Source organism: Boleophthalmus pectinirostris, unplaced genomic scaffold, assembly GCF_026225935.1.
Source record: "Boleophthalmus pectinirostris isolate CB_2022bp ecotype Guang Dong unplaced genomic scaffold, ASM2622593v1 HiC_scaffold_438, whole genome shotgun sequence".
NCBI classification, from domain to species: Eukaryota; Metazoa; Chordata; class Actinopteri; order Gobiiformes; family Gobiidae; genus Boleophthalmus; species Boleophthalmus pectinirostris.
The window spans coordinates 1-25000 of NW_026571370.1; the positions used below are offsets into that span (position 1 = coordinate 1).

Consider the following 25000-nt stretch of genomic DNA (forward strand, 5'->3'; position numbering starts at 1 on the left):
ATTAAACTTGTCTCTCATGCCAAATTACAGATCAGATCTGTGGATAGGTGACTCACAGTAAAAATACATGTTTTTCAAGGTATTTTTAAGCAATAAAATATACTTGAATAAATCGAAGACAGATATTTTTAGGCCTGAATCTTTCATAATAAACTATTCATTCATTATTAAGGAAGTGGCTAATTAGGTGTACTTATTATAAACTGGTACCAAAAATGATCAATACTATTTTTAGATGAATAAAAACATTTTTATTTGCCTTTCTATCAATGAGCCAAAGCCACAGTTGTAGATTAGTTGTTTTTTCTGCAGTTTTCAACCTGAAATAATAATAATGTTTCCTGTAGCTATTAAGGATAATGCGTATGACACTCAGTAAATTGCAATTCTAATATTTCTAGTACTTGCAGGTGTAATGTAGGGCAGTGGTACAATAGCAGACCTGGCTCTCAGTTAGCCTAGTCAGCAAACTGGTGTCTATCTCTCCCTTAGTGCCTGTAACTAAAGCATGAGATTAACTGCTGCGATTACACTATTATCCAAAGTGCGTATTAGAGCATGTGACGCAGGGAGCCAAGGAAATGCAAAGACGAAACAAGCCCTGCAAAACGGTCCATTATACATGCAACGTTCATCTGTCCAAACGGATATCTCACCATGGAGAGAATGTACTTGAATCCCACCTAACACTGCGATGTGTTAGAATTTGTACGAACCAATGTTGTTTTCACACAAGATTCTTTTCCAGCACCATTTCAATATTTAATGTGATATGCAGATAGTGATTGTTGCTTTTATTTGAATAATATACAGAGTGGATAATGTCATTTTGAAAGTCATTTTCACATGCAAAGTAATATTAATATAGTATAGTAAGTAATATAGTTTCATTATGAGGATATTTAAATTTTGTTACCTAATTTTTGATACCTTGACTGAAATGATTTTGAGTTTTTGTCTATTTAATCGTTTTAGTTTTAGTGTATATATTCTTTTTAGTTTCGGTTTATTCATTCTTTTTAGTTTTGATCTAGTTTTGGTGGTGAACACGTCGATCTCATTTAGTCGACTTCATCTGTTATAGTTTTCATCAATTAGGAAATATATTTTTATTTGAGATTGTTTGTTTTGCTTTGCCTCATGTACAGATGTGTTCCTTGGACATGTTTGTTTATGGTCTGGTTTGTGACTCTGGGATTAAAAAGTGGAACTTGGATCTTGTCCCCATGCGTCCCTTCTATTTATTTTTATTATTTGATGAAAATACTGATGCTTAGTTGCTGAAAATTGTTTTAGTCATAATATAAGTTTAAAAATAATATGGAATTATTCTGGAGTTTTACAGTCATCGTTTTAGTCATGATTACTTTGGTATTTAGTTTTAGTTAGCTAATCGGGTGAAGTATGACACTGATGGAAAATGATGACAAAATATTTTATTTTAAAATTAACACTGTTAGTAAGCACTAGAGAGTGATGACCTAAACCAAGGCACTGGTCTTATTTCGCAATGGTAAAGCTATAGTCCAGACTTGGGTGGTAAATTCAGGGCTAAATGCTGCACAGGGCTTTACTTTGAAATGTCTTTGGCCACGTTCTCCTTGTCTAAAAACCAAACCAGGATCTTCAGATAATAATATAATTCAGTAATATCTGAGTGTTGCCCTGATATTACCTCTGTCTAAACTTAAATATATCGCTTAAAGTTTGGATGTAATATTTCCAACATAATCCATAACAGATTAGACCAATAATGTTTGATTGACAGGCACTGCAGAAGTGTTTGTTCTGTTTTCCAAATTTGCCCTAATATCTCATTATATACTTAGAGATGCGATTTGGAGTGGTATAAGAACAGGTCCTGTCACAGAGCCATACCTTTCTTCCCCTGGATTGATGCCGATGGGTGCAGCTGAAACGATATTATGGCATTAATTATAGGACTATGGCAGATTAAATCCCCCCAAGCAATTTAGCAGAAAGTGTGTCGCTTAGCAACACCATCGCAGTTCAAAAGCTGCTGCCAAATGATAAACATTAATCATTAATTAATATTTCATTTCAAATATGGATTTATTGAACATCTGTGCTCTATCTGGAGCTTTAATACTAGTGATTGGAATCAGGATTTTCAAATTGATTAAGATAATTGTAGTGTCTGGGCAATTTAAGGCTAAAAGTTCATTTTCTTTTTCAAGAGAACACATATTTTCTTTCTTTCTTTCTATTTATTTATTTACTTATTACAAATACATGATATATTACATTACAAAGACAGTGATGAGAACACAAGTGGAGACAAACATAGCATAAACCAAAAGACTGCACATATGAACGCAGGAGGGCAAGGGGAGGGGTACACAAATTTTCTAATAACTTTCGACACCTTAAAATAATGTACAATGTTTTATTCATTGTTTATGAGCTGGGTACTGGCATGAATGTGCTTTGTGAACTTTTTTGTTTGTCTATCTCCTTCTGCACCAAAGCTGCACCAAAGCAAGTCCATATACTCTGATGATTGTCTACAAACTATCCCATATTACCACATTCTCCACAGTAGAAAGCTAAATATGCTATAAAACTTTAACTTAAAATTAAGTGAACATAGTCAGTGTGTGGGGACTTTGCAATGAACAAACAGAAACCGAGTCCTTCAGACAGACTGGTCCCGACTGGAGATTGGCCACCTCAGAAAATCCCCTCCAGTTCAGTTTTCACACAGCTCTGCTCCTTACTGCGCTTAGAGCTTCTTTCACTGACTCTGGCAAACACACCCGGGCCTCACAGTTCTTAAACAGTCTCTAAACGTGCTATGATGATAGCCTTCAGATTAAAATAGAAACCATATCGGATTGGATTAGTTTTAATGCGCTGTTTCAGATCGTGTCATATTCTGGGCGCACTGCCCCTGTTTATGTGGTGTGTCCGAAACACAATTAGCCCACATTTTATTATGACTCCCTTTGAAACTGGGGCTAAGTGTTAATGAAGCGGGCCACGCGCTCATCCTAGAACTGCACAGGCGTAAAAGCGCTCGGGTTAAAGGCATCTTTACGCATGTTGCTGCTCAATAATAGAAAAGTAATGAGCTTTAAGATTGTGTCAATAACTGATTCTGTATCATAAAGTCCAGTCGCAATAATTAATTTATAAAGACTAATAGTGTGCGGGAGATTTGCAGCTGGCTTTATTTATTTTCCATCAGCTAAAAATCAGCGCAGTGTTCTTCTTCCCAAAAAGCCCAGCACTGAAATGAACTTCCTGCGCCTCCTACACGTTAAACGTTCAGAGAAAGATGCTTTTATTGTGACAGCTTTGATTACAGTTAGTAAAACCACCAATGTAAGAGTGACTAATTAAGATCAAACAAACAGAAAGGAACGTTCCAGGTGAGTAACATAGGTGTTTACTAATATCTATTTTGGAAATGTTATCAGGAAGTTGAGACCTCTCAAAAACCGTAAGTAACATTTGACACCAGTTGCGCGCTCTCGCATAAACTTGCAGCAGCTGGAGCACAGGCCGAATCTCCGTCCGAGAGACCAGGACTGTGTCCTCTCTCGTCACCAAAACCTCAGTGCAAGGCAGATGAAAAGGGACCGAGGTTTTGGGAGCTGAGAGACCAGTGAGCAGAGCGCGAGGGGAGGGAATCCCTCCAGTGCCGTCCGCTTCCTCTACCAAGAAACCCACACGCGCTCTCTGACGCAACTGCCCATTTTAGGAAACATGCGTCAATGGACCAAAGCAAGTGAGAAAAATAGTGAAGTTCACAGTGCGCGCTGACGTCCGTGGCTCAAACACTTCTCTCAAATGGTCTTACTGCCACTTTCCCGTCTCCCCGCTCTCCCGATAAGTCTCTAATGTCCGCTCGCACAGCGCTGCTCATAACGAAGCATATCTTTTTCTGAGCCGAGCCGCTCTGAACCCCTCCCTGGCCGCGCGTCGCAACGCCCAGGCGTGACGTCAGTCGTGTCGTTGGTGTTGAAAAGCCGATGCATTTTGTTCATAGTGCCATTGAAGTGAGTCATCTCTAGGAAGTGTGGTGAAAAGGAAAAGAAAAAGTTCGTAGTGTTCCGAGCGCTCCGATCAGGCAGGCAGTTAGACGGAAAATAGTGAGTACACTAGAGGACAGTAGGTCTTAAAGCGCGCGTTTACCTGCGTGACTCACGGCAATTGTCTCCACTGGATCTGCAGCAGAAAGTGTGCTGTAGACCTGAGACTGAAGGGCGCACCTGAGAGGACCTTTAGGGAAAAAGAGAATAGTAAAGCACACTTTACAAGGAAAGAAATAGCGCACTTGCACTGGCAATAGAGTTGGTAGTTTGGGTGCGTTTAAAGGCGAAGCTTTGCACTTTATTTCAACTCGTAACTTTGGATCCAAAATACAATTAACTGAAGTCAGAGGGATTTTCTTGTATTTCTGGTGCCTTTAACTGTGAGGATTTAGGAAAAGGTTTCAGCGCTCAAACTGAAATCTTCCTCTTTCCTGGATCATGTACCAGGACTACCCCGGGAATTACGACACGTCGTCCCGCGGCAGCAGCACTTCTCCGGCCCAGCCTGAGTCCTTCACGAGCGGCAGCAGTACGATCGGCAGTCCGATCTCTACCTCCAACTACCAGGTGAGCCATTGCCCAACGCAGTGTACACAGTGCTATCCACGCTATTCATTAGGCCATAGTATTCGACTCTTCAACACAGCAAATATTTCACTGACACGGGAAGAACATGCTTGGACCCGCTGACACTTCAGTCACTAATGACTTAAGATTCAATGTTCAATTAATTAGCTGATATCCCCTGCTGATATTAATGAGTCACTGGCAGCTTGTCGCTGTTCAAGTGTTTTACGCACCAACACCAAGTATTATTACGCGCACCTTTGACGCACACCAGTAGGAATTGTTCTGGTCCATGTTACAAAATTCTCCACGCATAATGCCTCTCAGTGGTCTATATTTAAAATTATAACTGTCAAGCTCATGCATAACTCGTGTCTTGTTTTTGTCGCATGCGTGAAAGGCATGTATTTTTGCAAGTTAGTGTGATTGTTCTCATGTGATTTATTCTTGTAGGCAAATTTCACTTTGATCACGTAGGAAATGGCGAATATTGCATTTAGTGGAAGTACAGTGGCACAAGCATGTCTCAGTCAGCTGTTGGAGTGGGTGTTTTGGAACTGGTTGTGACATTTCAATTATCTTACGCGTGCGTGCATTTTGGACTTGCTGTCCTAAAATGTTCTCTCAGATAACACGTTTGACAAATAAATGCACCCATTGTCGAGATAGGCGCGCGTAATGATTGGGAATGCGAGTAAACTTCTCATGAAAATCAAGGTAGTGCCACGTTGGATGCCACAATAAAGTCGTCCTTGTGTAAAGTATTCTACTGAAAGACCTCATCAGACTCACGCAACACGACGGTAAACGACTTTTACCCCGTATCTATTATTGCCCTCGTTCTCTGTAATCACACCCTGGCAGCCTGTTTCCCATTACAGCGGGTTGGAACATGACCTCTTCGTTAGGTTTTACACTCACGTATCACAACAAGCTTTCCGTTGAACCCTTAGATGCACCTTGGCATTCATTAGCGCAATAGTGTTTATGTACAGGCACTGCTTTATAGATTTTTGTGGTAAGTGAATGCGAATGTAGAGTAGGCTACTTTTCTAATCACAAGAGCAACAAGAATTATTTGGAAGCAGAGAGCACTTATTGCAAAAGTGAGGTTGGGTAAAATTCCTCCCGCATAATTCCGGTGAACTGCCTTCCCTGTTCCAGCTGGCCGCTTCCCCCTTTACTGGAACTGAGCGCGTTTCACATGTGCTTAACAAATCCCATACATAATGACTCACCAGATAAACAAAAGTTCCAAAAGGACTGCCGGGATGTCCGTCGGAAAGTCGGGAATATGTGGGATAAGGACGTGCGCAAATTACGCACATGGACAGACGGTTGGTGGGCTCAGTAGACAGGACTCCAAAAGATACAAAAGTCAGTTCTTTTTTTAAAAAAAAAAAATAAATACTTTTTATAGGGAATTGGAAATTTGAAAAAAAACCAAATAATTTTGAACTGTAGAATAAATCTGCAAAAGTGACCAAAATGTGGTGCCATGTCTTGCAGTAGTAATAAAGTAGTGTCCAATTGTCATAGTTTTGTTTTGTAGTAAAAACAAGATTCTCAGGACACCTTGGGCTTTCCCACATGAATCACAGCGTGTGTCACCGCTCCACTCCAGGGGTTACATCCAGCACTGAATCATTACTACAAGCTCTCCAATCCAGAATATGCATCATTATCTGCCTGTTATTCTCTTATATTGCACATCCTGACTTCTCCATGTCTCCTTTGCAGAAGTATAGAGTCGACATGCCCGGCTCGAACAGTGCCTTTATCCCTACCATCAATGCAATTACCACCAGCCAGGACCTGCAGTGGATGGTTCAACCCACAGTTATCACCTCCATGTCCAACCCATACTCGCGCTCGCACCCCTACAGCCACCACCTTACCAACGGGCCTGGACTGCTGGGGCATAACACTCTGGCCAGACCTGGGGTCATTCGATCTATTGGGGATGCACGGAGACGCAAGAGAGATGAGCAGGTGAATGTTCAACCACAACTTTGACACAGATGTCTAGTTGCCCTTCAAAGTGGCAAGCATTCATGAAATATAGTCCCTTAAAAACACATTTCTTTTTTGTCAAATTTCAGGAATATAATGAAATACACGCATTAACTGTCTTTAAATCTCGAGCGGACCAAATTAAGTCTTTAAATACAGTACTTAAACACTGAAACAAGTAGTGAGTAGTTGAAGGGACTTTTTGAAGCGCAAAAAGAGTCTCCACTGGAACAGATCAAAGCAGAACATAAATAAACTCACAAATGAACTCAATTGGAAACAGTAGTGACATTTATTACAGATTATACTTTGCATAGTGAGTAAACAACAGTCCAAAAAAAGTCTAATTGTCCAGCAAGTAATATTCTACCTTGGCAAGAATTAACCTAGACCTGTTTATGCTCTTTGTGCCATACTTTTGTTGTTCTGTCTGTTTATTTAACGCTACATTCTTGCCTTTGTCACCCTCAGCTCTCCCCTGAAGAAGAGGAGAAAAGGCGAGTGAGGCGTGAGAGAAACAAGCTTGCTGCCGCCAAATGCCGCAACCGCAGACGAGAACTCACAGAAATGCTCCAAGGGGTACGTATTTAGTCACTTAAAGACACAAACCTGTACCGTGTAAAGTGGTAGTAGCGTTGTCAATTTGCAAATGAAACCGTGGCAAAAAAAAAGAGCAAAGCAGCAGCAGCAGTGAGCTAGTCTGGATTTCCTAATGACTGACTGGACTCCACGCCTTAAAGCTCACAACCTGCAGTACTGGTTGTGGCAGTGTGGGTCTGAGAGCCGTGATGACAGGCGGTGAAAAGCTTTTTGTCTGGAGCTGCAGCAGACAGAGGTAGGGCTGTCTCGCTGGCCCTCCCTAGCAGACACTAACGGCATCTAAATGGACTAATTAGCCACATTACAGCGAGGTTGTCAGAATTACAAGAACAGAAAGAAACTCAGGAGTGGAATTTGCTGTAGGCAGCTGTCTGTGAGACTCTGTGGTGGATTAAAAAGCAAGTAGATTGCTTGTATCTCAGTGTGAAAATATGTTATCTAAATGGCAACATTTGCTGCAGTAAAATTCCCTTAAAGGAAATAGGAATTGTCCTTATATGGCTCGTTATTGATGTCACTGAGTCTGTATTCTCCCTCTGGCTCCTTCTAAACAACTTCCTCATACCTTTGCCCACGAGTCAAAGTTCTCAGACAACAGTTCGTCTGCCCTTATCTGCTCAGTGTGTCTCCAAAGTCTGCTAGACAACAAAAGAAACCAAGCAAAAAGAGGTTCAAATGGACAACTTTACTGACTCGCCGCTGTATTTGAGCCAAAGCAGTTCTTGGTGTGAAATTTTATGTAGTTATGTGAATTTTACTATTTTAAGTATATACTGCCCTCATGTGGCAAGCTGGTGGTGCTGTGGAAACCATTGCAAATCCATACCTTACAAAAATATTTTCAGCTTTTTGGATAAAAATAAATAAATAACTACACAATAGTAATAGCACTATATAAAGTAAAAAAAAAAAAAAAAAAAAAAAAGTATTGTATGGATCCACTTTATTTGCGGTACCTCCATCTGGTCTTACGAAGTGTGCTACAAATCACCCTATGTCCAATCTTTTTTCTTTTTATATTAATTACAATAGAATATGTAAATTGTAAATTGTAAAATGTTTACATACAAAACTGAAGAGAGATTTAAAAAGCAAATTCAAATATAGTCGTATAACATGCTTTTTATTACATGGATTAACTGTAAAATTTGTTCTTTCGTTTAAACAGGAGACTGAAAAACTCGAGGAGGAGAAAGCCGACCTCCAGAAAGAGATTGAGACATTGCAGAAAGAGAAGGACAAGTTGGAGTTTATGCTGGTCGCCCATAACCCTGTGTGCAAACTGCCCATCGAGGATCGCCACCAGACCAACGGGCACCACCCTTCGCACCACCAGCCCCAACAGCCCCAGCAGTGCAACCCCCTACCCCTCACCATGCGCCCCTCCATGCCTCCGAGAGCCTCCATGAACCAGGTGGTCGTCAAACAAGAACCAGAAGACAGCGAAGAGAAACACACGCAGCGCTCCGTTATCAAACCGATTTGCCTCGGAGTGAGCGGAGGTCTGTACTGCTCAGATGGGGACAGCCTGAATACCCCGGTGGTGGCCGCTTCTACCCCGGCCCAGACTCCCAACAACGCGCCCAGCCTCATCTTCACCTACCCCAGCATGATGGAGCCGGAGAGCCCCTCACCATCTTCCGAGTCTTGCTCGAAGGCGCACCGTCGGAGCTCCAGCAGCGGGGACCAGTCGTCAGACTCGCTCAACTCTCCCACTCTCTTGGCACTGTAAAAACACTGTGATCCAGCCCCTCATATCCAGTGTCTTTTAACAACAAGAGCACATAATAATAATAATAATAAAGTCCGGACCAAGCTGACCGAGCTGTGTTACAACCACCAAGGGCTAGACGCGCGATTCTTTCAACTTTTTACAATGTGCGTGCAATGGTCCCATACTATTATCTCTTTTTTGCCATTTCAAACAAGAGTGTCAAAGTGTTTACTGGGCATAAACATACGCTATGCCCACAATATGGACTGACTACAAATTTATATTTTTGACAATGTATGAGAAAAAAAAGCCATGTGGTCAACACTTGCACTCCGCCAAGACGAATCAACAACGAGGTCAGACAGAAGATACAGACTTTTCTTTTCAAATCAGGAATTAAACATTTCTTGACATCTTTAATTGTATTTATGGCTTGTGATATATTTTATGGCGTGTTTTTTGTTCAGAAATTGTCCTCTCCTTTATCTAGAAAAATGGCTGTCCTTGTGGCGATGTGTTGCTAAGGAAACAAGCCAACTTTAAATCACAAACGCCCCTCTTTGTCACAGTGGCTTGACTTTACATTAATATCGGTGTGACTTCTCTTCAGTGATTCTGTACCTGTGTCTTTTTACATTGATGTCAGGGATTTTGATGCTAAAGGATCGTGGAGCCAGCCAGTGTTGCGGTACATAGTCAAAATCATCAACATTTTGGACAAAACTGAAAGATTTTGTTTGTTTTACTGTTCCCAAATGCAGATCAGGTTTTCGATGCTTTGTATGACACTTGTAATCCTGTTATCCATCATCTTGTCTACAAAAGAGGGATTTTAAACATTTTAAAACATTTTGTTCCAGATATGAAAAAGCCACTGTGGGCTAGACTGTCGCCAGCTGCCAATGATGTCAACCCTGTTTATGCTGTGTTTGTAAATCTGTCATTTTGAGTCAAGAATTATGCCGATTTTGGGGCGTGTGAACATTTGCCAACATTGAGGTACTTAGTAGAAACTTTTAGATAAGCCATATGGGCCAAATAAGTATTTTTCTCCTCACATTTACCAAGTTGAGGTGGACTCTTTCTGCAGCAGGCCTGAGATTGAAGTTTTGAAGTTCTGCGAAGCACTTCTTAAATAATTTCTACTAATGTTTAAAGGGAAATGGGGTTTTCAATACAGTGCACTGAGAAGGACAATAAGTGTGATTATTTTATATTGCTTACTTCGTACATTCCTGTGATAGTGGGGTCAACTTTGCTTGTCTTTTGTTGCGCTGGAAGCAGGAAAAGTGACAAATCAACAACTGCTGCTGTTTGGGAAGACGTCGGCCATATTGGGGGCGGTTTTTGATGGATGAAAACCAAAAATAGTGACGTGTGTGGTTGTGTGTGTGCGTGAATGTACAAGAAGCCTCCAATAGAGACACATAGGAAAGCCATTTACTGTAGATCTTCTGATGTACTTGTCATCTACTGTCTGTCACTTGTTTTCAACTCTTAACTGATTTCCAAATGCTTTAACTGTTTAAAATGATTCAAAATGGATAAAAACAGCAATATGTATAGCAGTGTTTGTTAATTTAAATGAATAATAATAATAAATCATTTTCATCTTGGAATGATGTGTTTATGTGTTTCTTAGACTCTCTTTTTCAATTCAGATATTTCTAAATTATAACAGTTATAGCTACCAAAAGTAATGTGGTATTATTTAGCATGTGTGTGGGCCCTTGGAATTGAAAAAAAAAAAATAAGAAGAAGACCCACTTATTTTTAGTTAAATCCATTTGACCATTCTAGAAACAGTCAGGAACAATTTGTACATACACATCTCCACATACAAAAATATAACCCTGGAATACACATGTTTTATAGCGCTTTTACAGACATTTTGCCTGGAGATTTTTTTTACATCATAACAAGTCCCAGAATCTCATTTTCAGTCTGGGTTCCAGCTGTGAAAAGAGAATTGTCAAAACCCAACAAATGCTCAATCTACTGTCTGTCAGACCATCCCTCCAGCTCTACTTCTTATTTACCCCAACACATTTAGACAGGGTTTAAAATCAGATTTTCCTCTGTGCTGAGCTTGTTACCACTTATAATGAGATCAGATCAGACAGCAGAGGCCAAACTTACAGAGCCTCAGCCTCACAAAGGGGCTAGCCATTTATGTGTGCTCCTAATTAAGGGTTCATTTTAGTAAGATGTTTTCTGAAAAATTAGCCTTCATGGTTAAGTTTTTTTATTTTTTATTATTATTATTATTATTTTTTAATTCATATAAGAGCCACTTTCTCCACCACTAATATATTTAATAATATACCCTATGTACGTAACTATATGTTACTATAGGCTATAGACAGACATACGGTGTATCCCTGCCCCCTAGCGGGGATTGCTATTATTACGATGACATAAATGCCCCATAATGTGTAAAGTGAAAACATCACTTATTGCAGTGAAGTAAGCCTACAGTTTCAACTCATTCTCACTCTGAATGTCAAAAGGGGAGGCTTGGTCTGTTGCAGTGTCTGCTGCCTTTAAAGAATACACAACATAGGTAGATCATTATTTGTAAACCGTCTTATTGGTTTAAAATAAAATTAAAAACAGGCATACTGACTCCCTGTTCAGAGCTGAAAGACCTGCATCTTGATAGATGCATTTTACCACAACAAAGAGCAGGGTTTCAATTAGCTGTTTTTGATGGTTGAAAATTGCTAAGATATATAAACCCTACATGACCTGGAGCCCGAATTTTTCAAGTAATCGTACAAAACAGTGTTTGGGGACAGGGGGTAGGTGGGCCCAGAGCAGGGAGGGATCCTCACAAAGTTTATACTTACTAATTATCATAAAGAGAACATGCGGGGCTCAGCAAGATGTGCCCAGACTCCAGGATTTCGTGCTCCAGCCCTGGTTCTACTGTCCCGATCCCTCTTTACTACAATATTGTGTACTTACCACGAGATGGCAGCACAGGCTAAAGAACTTAATAATGATAATAATGAAAGAACGTTATTAAACTACAATAATCCATAAACTTAAATGATTAAATCATTGATGTAGGCATCAAAGCCTTCTTAAAAATATCATCATGAGATTGTCATTGTTTAAGCCGCTAGATCTTCACCCTTTTAAACAAATATTGGTATGTATGACAGTGTAGAATTTAGTTTCATCTTTTTCATTCGTTGCATAAACAAAAATCAATCCTAAAACCTGATCCCTGCTCCTGTGAGTGTGTGTGGACGCAGACAGCCTTGTCCTGACAATGCAAATTCATTTTACCTTGTGGAAAAATGCAGGGTGTTCCCGTTTGTAAGATATCAATAGTTGAAATCACATTAGGCGCTCAATATAAAATGAAACCATATGTTAAACTTCAGCTGAGTCAGGCAATGCTATGCTAGGAAATATAGTGTTTACAAAAGAGCTAAACATCCTGAAATGTGATCCATGACTTTTGTAGGTGACCTGCAGCACTTACATGCACGCTAAAACAAGGATAGCACGTACTGTTTGAACACGTGTCAAACGAACATTATGACACCCTGAGTCTTTGCAGGCCTACTTATATGTACTATGTGGACTTGTAATGACCTTCAGAATAACACACACCTCCTTTTTTACTGACCTTATTTGATTTGAGAAGACAGGTTTTTGACCAAGAACTGCAGCTGTGTAGATACCTAGTCCATGTAAATCGATCAGTAAGTCAGCCATCTCCCTGAAGAAGTGTGTACTTTGGATCCCCATGCAACAAATAAACGTAATATAGTATAGTATACTTGTGCAGGCCCAACAGAGTACTTCTACTTCTTTTGCTTCTGACAGACCATTTCGTAATGCCCACTTGCAAACCAATATATCCTAAGAGAAAAGGTGCAATGAATAGATAACCAGCTTAATGCACTTTACAATGATCATAATGTTATACCTAATCTTTCTAATGTTTGGCTTGGTTCTTCTTATTGACATACAAAGTGGTGCATGCATGCATGAATCACAGTTTGGCTGAATAAGCAGAGAAGACCACAGAGGATAATTAGAGAGTTGATTGATTTCTTATCTCTCGAAACAACAGAATCTAATAACAATTGGAATGGATTGGCCTAAGCATTATAAATATGTACGCAAATGGAGGTGGTTATTCAGCTGTACACTGCACTCCTCTCCCCTGCTGAGTAAGTTCACTGTGAGAGTGGAAGGAATATTCATAGATCAATGTGATACCAGTGATGTAAGCATATAGAGTTACGTTTGTTGGGTAAGATAAGGTAAGAGTTACTTTATATAGGAAGAAATACCTGTGATTTTCTTAAAAGTCTGACAAATGAAACCACATACTTCTAGTCTACACCTCAGACATGAAAACAACGTAAGTGAAAGTTTATTCTTTACTTACTATTCTTACAAATGCCCTGTGTAAGTCAGTTAATGTAAGAGAGAGAAGTGTTACAATGAAAATGTTTGTACTATTTGTAGATATGTTTTAGTGTTTATAGTTAAAGGTGCATTGTGTAACTTTTCTGGTGAATGGTCCGTCAAATGTAGATGTCACTGCTTTGTCTGGAATGTTTCACAGTATGGCATTAAACTATTTATCTTCATGGAGATCAACCACATGTAACTGAATAAATGTAAGGTAGAGCTGTTTAATGTCATGCTGTGGAACATTCCAGGCAGAGCAGTGACATATCTATAGAAACAAGCAGGTGACTTATCCCCAACCAAAAAAGTTACACAATGAAGAAGTACGACGTGTACTTCATTTCATGTTGAGTCTTTTTGATTCATTTAGCCCTGTGTGCAATTTTGATTTCTCTTTCCACCATGCTTGTTTTTAAAATGAAAGATTTGACAAAGCCATAGTGTTGGGTTAGTGCATTCCCAGAAAACTATAATTCTCAATAGTTAATCTAAGTTTAAAAATAGTACAAAGTTGACTGTATGTGATGCAAAGTGTTATGTGATGCAAAGTGTGTTGTGTGTGAACAGAAAACTGGCCGCCCTTCACTCGTGGGACCATTTTGCTGATGGCCACTTTCCGTTATAGAGCCTAAGCAATGAACTGAATCATGGTATGCCTTTGAGCAAGGACAGCAGAGGAGAAAAGGACCACCACAGTTCTACAGACTTCTGCTGACTTATGTTGGAGCCCTGAAGCTACTTATTAATTTCTAGATCATTGAAAAATAGCTGGCTATAAAACCATTATTTATAGTGTATTCTCTCTTGGGAGGGCATTATGTGCTATTAAATGCTGTGGAGGGCACTCCTGATAGCAGCCTGGTACTATTGATCGGTGCAGTCTTATCTGAGTGTGAGATAACAATACAACACATAGATAAAGTTGATGAAAGTGACTGCATAAAATATTTACAAAGTCATTCAAGCACAGCAGTGCATATGGATGCAATATAAGAGATGCAACCAAAGAAAATAAAAGTTAATCTTAGTTACACTCAGTGGTCAAGTTAATGTGATGATTGCGTGGTTTAAAGCTGTCCAATAGCCCCTGTGACAAAACAGTTTATTCAGCACCTTTAATGAATCCTTTATTGACTTTAAGTGGCACATTGATTAAGTAGTCCTTACAAAGATAATCCCACTACCAGCGGGGTGTCTTCTATTGAACAGAGCAATTATGAGTCAATGCAATGGAGATGTTACAGAAGGACATGCTTGTCGATATCAGAGCCCACTGCAGTGGTGCAGGCAGCAGGAGCACACTGAAGAACACTTTTATGTGAGGAAGAGGTTATGGATAATTGTGTTTTTGTGAATTTATTGCCCATGCAATTATTGGCCTAAATAAATAGATTCTACCATGCATTGTCCTTCTTGAGTTATTCTTGTAAAGGTCTGAAATCAGTTGTTTTTACAGTGCGTCGTCGAATAAGGTCAAGTTGTTTTTGCTTTTCATAAAACTTGGAGAACTTCTGAAAGATGTTAGTAATGGGAAGGGCCACAATCAGAAGTCCACAGATGATGCAAAGAGTTCCTATGATTTTCCCTGGAAATGTGACCGGGAAGGTGTCTCCATAGCCCACTGTGGTCATGCTGATGGTGGCCCACCACCAGCCCACAGGCATGGTCTGCAGAGTGGACTCCTCCGTCTCCTTCTCCACAAAATACACCAGAGCAGAGAACATGGAGATGCCCACAGACAGGAAGAGCACCAGCAGACCCACCTCCCGGGAGCTGTGTCTGAGCGTGGCGCCAAGAGAGCGAAGGCCTGCTGAGTGGCGGGCCAGTTTCAGAATACGAAACACACGCATCAATCTCAGGATCTGAACTACTTTGCCAAGGTTCTCCAGCTCTGCACTCTCCCCTTCGTCCATCATGTCAAACACTATGGTGACATAGAATGGCAAGACTGACAATAGGTCAATCATATTAAGAGGGCTGCACAGAAACAGTTTGGCCGAAGGAGCGACAGCCAAACGAAGAACAAACTCAGCAGAGAAGAACAGAACACAGATGTTTTCAATGACAGTAAGCACTGGGTTTTCAATCTCTCGTTCATTTTCATCTAACTCATGGAAGTCAGGCATGCTGTGCACACACATGGCTATTATGGACAGGAGCACTGCACTCAGAGAGGCCACAGCCAGTGATTTGGCTAAAGTATTGTGTCCAGGGTCCTCTAGATGAATCCAGATGTTTCTACGCGTGTCCCCACACCAGGAGCCCTCATACAAGTTCATATTGTCCTCGGAGACAGAGAGCTGCACAGAGGAGCCTGAGCCACCCACACTCTGCTCCTCACTGTCCCAGCCTTTGTCCTCCACCGCCTCCAGCAGCTCCAGGAACTTATCACTGCAGCAACAGTCCAGGTGACGCTCCTTTATGCCCCAGTACTCGATCTCCTGAACAAAGGACACCACACACAGACCGTCCACCAGGTGGATCTTCCCTGTCACATAAAAGTTTAACACATAACAGAAAAACAGAGGATTTCTATCAAAGTAGTACTCCATATCTGAGGGGCTGAAGTCATCACACAGTTCCAGGATGGCCTCCTGTGAGCTGCAGCACAGGAGACGTCCCAGGCGCGTCTGCGGGAACTTTTTCAACATGTGGGGGTCCATCCTCTGTTTGAACCCTCCAACATTGACGTTAATATAGCAGTCATCCCTGCTGTGGGCCATGTGTCCATACATCTGTCCGTACAGCATAATGGCTGCATGAGTGAGAGGAGATTTCCTGGACACAATAGCAGACACTGATTAGTACACCCTGAACATGCTGTTTACAGTATCATGACTTCTCACCACAGGATCACCTTACATGGAGCTTTCTGTGTGACTTTGTAATGGAATGAGATATATGCAATGGTATCTCTGACTCTGCATTTTTTATTTTAGCAGACAAGAAATAGAGCAATATGATGAACTCTCAAACCTTTACCTCATCAGACCCCATTGTAGCCTATAGGGAATTGTTTAGTGTACTTTATAGGCTACATGCACACATCATTGAATTTATATAAAACTTTGGAGCCACATTTAAACATGTAAATGGACAACAAAGACAATGTAAAAGACAGTATGAGGCAGTATGATTTAAAACGCATTAGATAGTGACCGTCACTACTTGTCTAACAGTCGTGCAGTCTGAGACCTATAACCGGTCGGTATAGAATTACGCACAGTAAATAAGCTATAGCGTTTCAAACAGTGGCAGTGCAAAAAAGACACATTTATCTTAAGTGTAACAATTTAATATAATTTTAGTAACAGAACACATTTGTTAATTATATAGTTTACCTTAAATTCTGCTCAACTTCTTCCAAATAAAAACATCCAACCGTGCGTAAAAGCTGCTGCGCAAAAATGCCTCGAGTTTAACATTGTTCAGGTCCCAGTGTCCTGCGCGCGCTCTGTCCGACTCTGGAGCGTTTGGGGTAAAAAAAAAAAAAAAAGGGGGGGTAAAAACAAAACCGCTCCCCTCCAGACAGCCGAAACCCTATGCGAATGTGCCACACTTTTCCAAAAACAAGGGGCCAACGTGCGTGCGTTAGTGCGCTCAGTTTACAGCGTTAGCAGGTCAGTCGTGCCACATTAATTACTGTGAATATTTGATGCTTTTTCTAGGTAAAGGTTAACCTTGGTGGAAGAGACACCGGCCTTGCTGGATGCTGCTGTAACATGCCTTTTTTTTTTTTTTTTAATAGATAATTTTAAAAACGATTGCATATTTAAGTAAAAACATAAAAACAATTAAGTCAGTAGGCTAATAAATAGCCGCAATCTGATAAAACAATAATACAAAATTCATATTCATCAATTTCATATATTTGATAAAAGGGGACTTGTTAATTATCATTATTATAACCCGAACATCGGGGTCAAGGCAGTTGCAATACAATTAGCAAACAGTAGATGGCAGAAGAGAACTAGCTTTCAGAGGAGTACAAAGAGATCTTTATTCATTACAATACAATGATATAGCAACAATACAAAACATGTTAAGAAAATAAAGACACAGAAATAACTAATGATAATAAGTTAATGAGTGTTATGTTTACAAAAAAAAGTTAATGGTCTTTTTATTTTTGTTAAATTATCTGAGTTGTGCTATAACTAATGTGTTTAGAATTCAAATCTGTGTGTTTAGGGTGTGGCACAGCGGGCAGCAGGTATATTTACTTATCTCTTGGTCTAAAGCAGAGTGTTTACAAACACTGCACATCCACTGAGAATGCTGGATGGGGAGACCTGTCACAATACAGGTGGGTATCCGGCCCTCACCTCTGAAAAGAAGAAAACAGGATTCAGCCATATTGACTGTTATAATATTTACTAAGTGAAGGTGATGTGAAGCAGTGAATGGCTTTACCCCTCTAAAAGGTTGTCCATGTACTCCATGTCGAGGGGCCGGTTGTCTTTGGGGGTATGTTTGGTGAAGATCTCCAGAGCCAGGTCCTCATAGGCCTGTCTCTGCTCAGCACTCAGACTCTCCAAAGACTCTAGTTTGATGAAGGCCTGGGAGCAGGTGCCAAATGCTCGGTTTGCAGAGGCACAGATCGCCAGGAGGGAGTAGATCTCTACAGCGGGGATGATGTCCTCGTATTCACGGAGGTGCAGTGCTTTAATATGGAAATGTGTATTACATGTTATTGTATAAAGGCTTATCAAATATATGAAAGCACAATGAACTAAATAGTTTGTTTAAACAAATCATTTACCAGGTATGTATGCAAACCAGCAATGATATTTTAAGTATGCATTTGCCTAAGCTGTAGCATTTCTTTTTCTCTTCAATCTATAAATAATTACTCCATTCAGTACCTGTCCGCATTGCGCTTTCCGTGTAGCCATCATAAAGCTGTCTTTGTGCAAGCAGGAAAAAATGGTATGCCTCTGCTCCGCGCCAAGCATTGTCCACAATGCGGTTATCCAAAGTGGACGCATCTTCATCCAACAGCCCAGCAAGGGCAAATGTGGCCTAGTTTACATCCGTAAGGATAAATGAACACCTCATCAGAAAATATGAGTAAAGAGCAAAGTAATCAAACAAAGCTGACCTCAGACTTCTTGCCCTTTCCATGCTGTGTCGTCTTCACTTGTTCATGGTAATCTTCAACAAGACGAGCCGCTAATACATAAAGTTTTTTCACCCTCAAAGGGTGAGCCCTTTTCTTGGCCTCCTCATCTGCAATCTTTAAACAGAGCACATCAGTACAATGGCAAAATACTATTCGAAATGCTGTATTCAAGAACAGTAACATACTTTAAACATGAGCTTTGCCGCTTCAAGAAAATGGTGGGCTTTTCGATATAGCTCTACTGCTTCTAGAGTTTTATTCTTCTCCAGAAGGTGTGACGTGTATTTGGAAAGAAGAGATTTGATTTCTTTCATGTTGTGGCTTCGAGCAAGGTCCACCGCCTTATTCCACTATAAAAAAGAATCATGATGTAGACTTAATTACACTATTTATGGATTTGTTTCAAAGAAGAATAAAGTAGACTAGGTTAACTGTATTGTCACAAGGCATTGGTGCTTTTGGATTGTTCAGTTAACCTGGTTCAGATGCACACAGGTGTCCACAGCAGCTTTGGGCTGGTTGCACTTCAGATATGCATTGACGGCCTGTTCACACATTCCCACGGTAGCAAACATCTGCCCAATGTCCTGCAATTATATGAGATGTAAACTTGTTAGATTGAAGTTCATACAATTATCACTATACAATTTTGACAATATTGGGCTGTACTACATGATATAATGGTAAGTTAATTAATCATCTTACAGGCAAAAGTTTGTGGTTATCTGGTAGCTGATTGCTTAGCCGCTCAAGACCATCATAATCCTCAAGCATGTAATAGCACTCTGCCAGCCGCTCCTGGTTACGGCCCTGGAGGTAGTACTGGACTGCATTCACCCTAAAACCACAGACACTTAAAACATCTTTACAGGAATTACAAGAATCTACAAGTTTAATATGATACCATTTTTGTCTGTCAGCAAAGTAGTCTCCTATTGCATTGTAAGCCTGTTCCAGTAGAGCATCATCACTGTCTCCTGAGCCACTTTTGAGCAGCTGAAGAACTCTGAACCAATCTCCCAGTTTGATCCTGAGACTGATGGCCAGATCCCTACAAAATATAAATGCATACAGTAAGTAATACAACAGTTTATGTAAGAAATCTTACATTATTTACAATTGCACTATAACATGTATGTTTGCTCATTGTAAATTGCAATATTAATCTAAAACATTGATTTGCTCCCAGCTTTTTATCTTAAAAAGTGAAATGTTAGAATCTTACCAGTACTATTTGGATCTCAATTTGTCAAATATTTACAACTAAGCATAAATTTGGGGCAGGGATGGGGGTAGGTAAAAACTGAACTTTTTTGAGCACTCCAGTCTCAAATGCAGGATAATACAGAATTACTCAAACATGTTTGAATCTATCATAATACAGCTAACGTCAGTGGATTTGATTATAACACGGTTAAGAATTCAACAGTTGGCCATTTAATTTAGCATAAACTATCCCATTTAAATCTCGACAGCTGAGTTAGTGATGTTTACCTGCGGTCCATGTCCAGGTACATGCGCTCAGCCTCCTCAAAGCGGCTGAAGTATGCGGCCACCTCTGCCTGCTTCATGGGCTCACTCTTCAGGTTCCTGAGGCGCTTCACAAACTCAATGCCCTGGTAGTCTTTACAGCGAACAAAGGCCTGCTCCGCCATCTTCAAATCCAGTTTCTGAAGGGCTGCCTCAGCAAGTAGACGCCTTCAGTCAGAACAAATGATTTTGTGTTTAATAGATATATATGTCTCAGTAACACATTTGTGCACCTGATGGACAACTAAGAATAGTCTCAGGACACAACAGCAGTATGTACTAGTTAGAGCAGCGATCAAACTTTCAACTTTTGGTTTAGTATCTCAGTAACATTATTGCTGTCACATTGACAGAAACTACAATCTTGGAAAAAAAATATTGTTTACCAAAGTCTTGGGTGAGGATTGTCCTCAATAAATTGTGAAGCATCTTCAATGCCGACTTTTTCAATAAGAGCACGGCTGTCTCTCAAAGATCTGATTTCGAAGTTAATCAGGTTATCTTTGTTGGGCCTCTCTGGATCCTGTAAAAAGACCTATTACTGTATGTCTAAAAAAACAAGTACACAATAGTTTTATTTGACTTTACCTTCATGATTTCATCAAGCAGCACGGACTTGATCTCAAGGTCCTCAAAGTTGCAGATGTACCCAGATGTTTGGATAGGTTCCTTGTTATAAGAGAACAATACCTCAGTTATTTAGACTATATTATGTTATCAAACATGTATATATGTTATCAAACATTTAATAAAGTACTTACATCTAAAACATCTAATAATAAAGTACTTACATCTAAAACATCTAATAAAGTAATTACCTCTGGATCTAGATTTCTGAAGACGTACATTCTGGTCTTCTCCATCATGGCGAAAAGATCAGGGTTGTCTTTGGCCCACTTCATATCCCACACATCCTTTCGCTCAAATTTGGAAGGATCTCCAACTGCACCAGAGTCACGCACATCCTCCCTCACATTTCGTGCATCCAGGTCAAGTAAAGACAACACACCAGCGATGTCGATAATGGCCAAGCGACTGAAGGCAGGATCATTTACCAGACAAAGTTGCAAAAGAACTATCGATAATAATTTCATGCTTCAAAACATACCTCGAATTACAGTTCATAGAGAGATAGTAAGCTCTGTTATTCAAAGTGTATTTCTGCACTAGACCAACTTGTGGTAGATTGTATCGGTGGACAACTCCAGATTCACGACCCTGTTAATGAACACACAATCAATAACAATCACATAATAACTAATAGTTTATTGTAGATTTATATTTATGTATGCTTACAATTATCAGTGTCTTATCTGAGGCTGTAATAGCACAAATGGGATCTTGCGTTGACTGGAAAAAAAAAAACATTTTGTTATTTTATGGTGCATGACAATAATACAATTTTTTAAAGTGTTTAAGTTAATAATATTCTCATAAATACTTACTGAAAATGCTTTTGTAAAATCTGGACCACCATCAGAAGTTGTAGATGGATTACTATCAATGTGATAAACTCTGAGGGCAAGAGGAAATGGCATATGAATGTTGTGCTATGGTTTATGGTTAATATCTGTGTCTGAAATTTCTGGGTCTATCCACATGTGACTAAAACTGCTAAAAAGCCTTTCTGCACGCATGCATGAAAGGCAAATTACTACTTACTATCAAGGCAAAAAGAAGTAAACATATACGTAGAATTTTTGTCCTTCTGAGCTATGACAAAAATGTGGACCCAAACCAGTAGTGGACAAAAATATTAAAGTTCAACTATAGTGGACTTCAGCCACAGAATTTTAAAAGTTCCCTCTATCCGCTAGATATTAGGACTTCAAACTTAAAACTGTTGAATGCAACCTATATGAGAAAAGATGGAGAAATATGGGATTCTGGTAAAGGTGTGAAGACAGCCCTGGCAGAACACGAGGTTTTGGTCTGCCTGTCTGGAACCTCAGTGGCATTTGGTTATCAGTGCCAGCACCCAAAGCCACTAAGCCAATTAAATTTCCTTGTATAGGCTGCTAATACTTTTTTTTTTCTTTTTAATACAAGTACTAAATTACAGCTTGTCTTAATAACTCTGTACCAAGTGATGACCCACCTCTCGCGCCCCTCCTTCTTTGTCCTGGTGACTTGGTTGATTTCCAGTGCAGTTAATTTCTTTGCCACTCTGTACTGCCACAAGTAGAAGGCCTCTTTGGATGCAGCAATCACATGGGTCTTGGTCATTGTCACGTAAAGTGGATCTAAACATAAAAAGACAGATTAAATGCATGTAAAATTGTTTTTAAAAATTAACCAATAAAACAGACAGACCCCTAGAGAGACATGCAGTTGACCTCATGCAAATTTTGCACCCTGCCCCTATTTACTGTAAGCCACATCTCCTTCAAATCTAAAGACTTTGAAGTATCTTGGCCTGGCTTCTTCTTCAAACAGTGGACTATTTAAGCCAGAATATTGCATATCTGTGACATACTGTAAAAAAAATGCCTAGTGGTTACATTCTATTTGCATTACGATGCTGTTACTGTGGGAAGACGATTCATAACAACCAACCAACATTACACACAACGCTCTATACAGACAGTGTGAAATCTCATATTGACATGAAATATAGCACAAGGTCTGGCCATTTATGCAAACATGTAGGGGCACACGGGTTTTGATGCATGGTTAAATCATATAAACATTAGATGGATACAGAAATGTAATCTTACCTATGTCAATGTATTTTGAGTCTAATGGTGTTCCAATGGAGTTGTAAAGAATCAAGACAAACTGAAAAAGATTTAAATTAAGTGTCTTGTTACCGTCTGCTGTTTTATTATAACAAGAAGTCAGTAGCAGATTGACAACATTGTGTAATACTTATTGGTCTATTTAGCAATTACCCTTGAATAATTCCCTGGTTCGGCTTCAGCATCCTCCTGCAACAACAGAAAAAAACAATAAAACAAACAATAATGTTTGCTTATCTGTGTAGAATATATTACTCATCATTCTTAGTTGTACTTGTTGTTTGTACCTGAGGTTGGCTGTCATCAGTTTTACTGGCCAGAATACAGAAGTCTCCAGATGTGGTAATTGACATAAGGCTCTTGACATATTTGACAAACTTCTCATTGTTTTTTGTGTCCCAGAACACCACACAGTACTCTTGCCTTTCTGGTTTTGTGTAGGCATACACTACTGTGCTGCTACAATAGCCCCACTAATAGGACACAGAATTAGTAGAAGTGAGAAACTGCCTAACTGACTAATATAATATTTACTTATTTACTATTTACTTTATAATCTGGTCGTATGTTTGCAAAATAAATGTAGGAGTCCACAGCCAAGGCAATACGCAGTCCTCCCCCTTCCCAGGCAACTCCTGTCATCTGTTTCCCAGGGACCTTCAGTGTCCGAAGATGCTGTATGAGAAACAAAGTTCAAATTAAGTACTGTATTTTGTATATGATCCAGATTCACAAAACAAGGCTAATGATCTAATAGGCTTACCGCACCAAATGGTGTATAAAACTGAACCACATTCAATTCTTTATCCATATTTGCTGTTCTGAGGCATCCTGCAACAGCCAGGACACTGCCACAATGGTTCCACTGGATACTGACCACATTCATCATAGTGTCAATGAACACTGGATCTGCCGAAGGAAAGAGAGTCACTGCATACAACCATATAATTCATACTAATATACTTTGGCAGTTAAAATTCTCTTACTTTCATCATTCTCATAGCGCATAATCTGACATTTTCCATTGTCAAAACAGATCGCCAAGCAGGGACACTCAGGCTCAATGTAACCTCCTGTCCCTGCATACCAGTGGATTCCTGCTATACTCACAGCCCCAGTTGTATTTGTCAGACAAGAAATTGTCATTTTCATCTGAAAATCATAAAAACAATAATGTCATAATCCACCCATTTGTAAAAACAGACTTAGACTTAGACAGACTTTATTGATCCACAAGGAAAACGTAACGTTAAATAATTATAAAATCATAGAACTCACAATGAAGTTTCCTTGATTGTCATAGATTTGTACTTCTCCGTTGGCCATGCCAAACAAAAGAATCTTGCTGTCAGGGGACCAAGCTACATGAGCAAGTTGATTTCCCTTTAATTCCTTTCCCCAAATGCGGTTACCTACATAAAAAAATAATATTTTCAAAATGTACATCACATGATATTAACTAGATTATGGACTGGAATAAAAATTGGTTACCATCAACAGATCCCACTATCACTGCTCCATCTTCATACACAATACAAATCTTTTGACCATCTGCATTCCAGCTCATACTCCTTACCACTGATTTGTTCCTGTTGTTGATCATCTCTTCATACCAAGCACCTGTACCAAATATACCCATTATACAGCCAAACAGACAAATAGAAAAGTCAGCTTTTTCCCAGACATACACAAGTCACCTTTATATAGCATCCACACAATGATGAGGCCATTCTGGTCACTGGTGGTCAGTTTCTCATATTGTTCATTCCATGTAACCACTTGTACAGCACCTAAAGGTATCATTTAAAATATGTTAGATGTTTTATCAAATAGTGGCTGAACATGGTATAGTTTTGTTAACTCACCACTGTGCCCATCTAAACCTTGGTTCATGGACAGATTACTGGGTGCAGCAAGACCTTTGAGCCTGGCATCATCTGTTAAATGTAAGAATAAATAAACCTGTCAGTACTAGAGATTAATCTTTACTGGAGGAGTCAACAAGATGGCACAGTATCTTACAATAAGGCACCAGAATAACCATATAATGACTACTAGGCCCTATATATATTTGCATAGATGCAAAACACTTCAGGTTTCGAAGCCCAGTAAACCATGTCCGCTGATCCTCTTTCATACCTGTTTGACTGTCTAACTTGACGACTCTGAGAAGCCCATCATCTCCTCCACAAGCAATGAAACCTTGGTCTTTGTTCCAAGA

The 25000-nt window shown here is 39.8% G+C and overlaps 3 protein-coding genes across 3 annotated transcripts; 1 reads left to right on the forward strand and 2 right to left on the reverse strand.

The window, feature by feature from the left end:
* The first annotated feature begins 3516 nt into the window (after window positions 1-3516).
* On the forward strand, window positions 3517-10571 carry fosl2 (FOS like 2, AP-1 transcription factor subunit). The gene is made up of 4 exons (XM_020919285.2): window positions 3517-4625; window positions 6366-6617; window positions 7110-7217; window positions 8407-10571. The coding sequence occupies exons 1-4, from the start codon at window positions 4497-4499 to the stop codon at window positions 8968-8970; spliced, it is 1053 nt and encodes a 350-aa protein (XP_020774944.1). The 5' UTR covers window positions 3517-4496; the 3' UTR covers window positions 8971-10571.
* A 4236-nt stretch (window positions 10572-14807) lies between these two features.
* On the reverse strand, window positions 14808-16139 carry LOC110155356 (potassium voltage-gated channel subfamily S member 3-like). Its single transcript, XM_020919454.1, has one exon. It carries the CDS (start codon window positions 16137-16139, stop codon window positions 14808-14810), a length of 1332 nt encoding a protein of 443 aa, XP_020775113.1.
* Window positions 16140-17364: 1225 nt separating this feature from the next.
* Window positions 17365-24994, reverse strand: wdr35 (WD repeat domain 35). Its single transcript, XM_055162242.1, has 27 exons — window positions 24919-24994; window positions 24645-24716; window positions 24477-24569; window positions 24271-24399; window positions 24058-24191; window positions 23766-23931; window positions 23543-23688; window positions 23329-23454; window positions 23067-23252; window positions 22933-22968; window positions 22759-22819; window positions 22140-22284; window positions 21487-21556; window positions 21338-21391; window positions 21150-21259; window positions 20860-21076; window positions 20630-20710; window positions 20428-20564; window positions 20006-20209; window positions 19416-19562; window positions 19217-19349; window positions 18988-19098; window positions 18697-18861; window positions 18491-18625; window positions 18255-18411; window positions 17803-18052; window positions 17365-17716 (listed from the first exon to the last, which is right to left on the reverse strand). The coding sequence occupies exons 2-27, from the start codon at window positions 24670-24672 to the stop codon at window positions 17563-17565; spliced, it is 3375 nt and encodes a 1124-aa protein (XP_055018217.1). The 5' UTR covers window positions 24673-24716; window positions 24919-24994; the 3' UTR covers window positions 17365-17562.
* Between the last annotated feature and the right edge of the window lie 6 nt (window positions 24995-25000).